Below are 1014 nucleotides of genomic sequence, written 5' to 3' on the forward strand. Positions count from 1 at the left end.
GGTATACACTTCTGATTTGTATACTTTTTTGTATGTATGTTAACATTTCAATAAAAACTTTCCCCTAAACCCACATTGCTTCAATAAGAATTAGCATATTATTTTTAAAAGTAGTAAGTGTACGTGGTGGAAAAAAACAGTCCAAAATATACAATGAAAAGTTTAAGTCTATTTTCAAAATCACAGAAACAATTATTACTGCTCTGCAATGTTTCTTCTAAAATAGTCTATAAACATACAACATGTTCATTCAAATTTAATGTTAGACTCTCTACTTGAAAATTCAAAGCACAGGAAATGTTACATACAAAGCATCTGGACGACGCATCTAGAGAGCACATGCGTGACTGTACCTTATACAGAGAATCCTTGTTGGGCTTCAGTTTGACACGATTAGCGAGCCGGAGTTGACCAGTTGTCCGCATTCCTGACCAGGTATCTTTCTCACCAACTGGTTTCAACAAAGATGTTACTGGGTTATAGAAGGCTGGAATGGAGACAGGATACCAAGTTCTCATGAAGACAATATCTGGAAAGAGAGGAAATTTACTTTAACATTTTCAGAAGAAGGTTCATATCCATATGTCAAACAAAGAACAAAACATTCACCCCAAACTTCTCAAGCTGGTTGCACAGAATTTGAAGACAGATTTTACCAAGTGAACTATGTACTCTTGAATATCACAAAACTTTTACTGGGTGTGAACCACATGGCCCCAGATACAGCGTGACCTGGCACACTGCAATGATGCTCCAACCGGAAGAGCTGGAGCTGACCCCAGCTTTCTAAAGACCTGAACTGCAACTTCTAACCCACACTAGACGGAAATCAATAGAAAGGTATTTACCACTCATCAGCAACTTGTCCTCAAAGGTGGCCCGGAAAGCGCCTTCGGGAGCTCGGAGAGCTTTCTTGATCTGTCCCCTTATTCCACTGACAGTGCGGATCACAGCACCTTCAAATTTGGCCACTTCTAAGGCAGAATTAAACATTCCCTACAGGTATATATATAT

General features: G+C 39.2%; 1 protein-coding gene across 1 annotated transcript; it reads right to left on the minus strand.

Annotated features, from left to right (window-relative positions):
• Positions 1-353: 353 nt before the first annotated feature.
• LOC106726729 (ribosome biogenesis protein BMS1 homolog) lies at positions 354-1007 on the minus strand (the record flags this gene model as incomplete). The annotated part of the gene is made up of 2 exons (XM_014542671.1): positions 849-1007; positions 354-529 (listed from the first exon to the last, which is right to left on the minus strand). Coding segments are annotated over exons 1-2 (321 nt in total), but the record flags the coding sequence as incomplete, so codon positions are not given.
• Between the last annotated feature and the right edge of the window lie 7 nt (positions 1008-1014).

Source organism: Myotis brandtii, unplaced genomic scaffold (assembly GCF_000412655.1).
Source record: "Myotis brandtii unplaced genomic scaffold, ASM41265v1 C42031907, whole genome shotgun sequence".
NCBI lineage: Eukaryota > Metazoa > Chordata > Mammalia > Chiroptera > Vespertilionidae > Myotis > Myotis brandtii.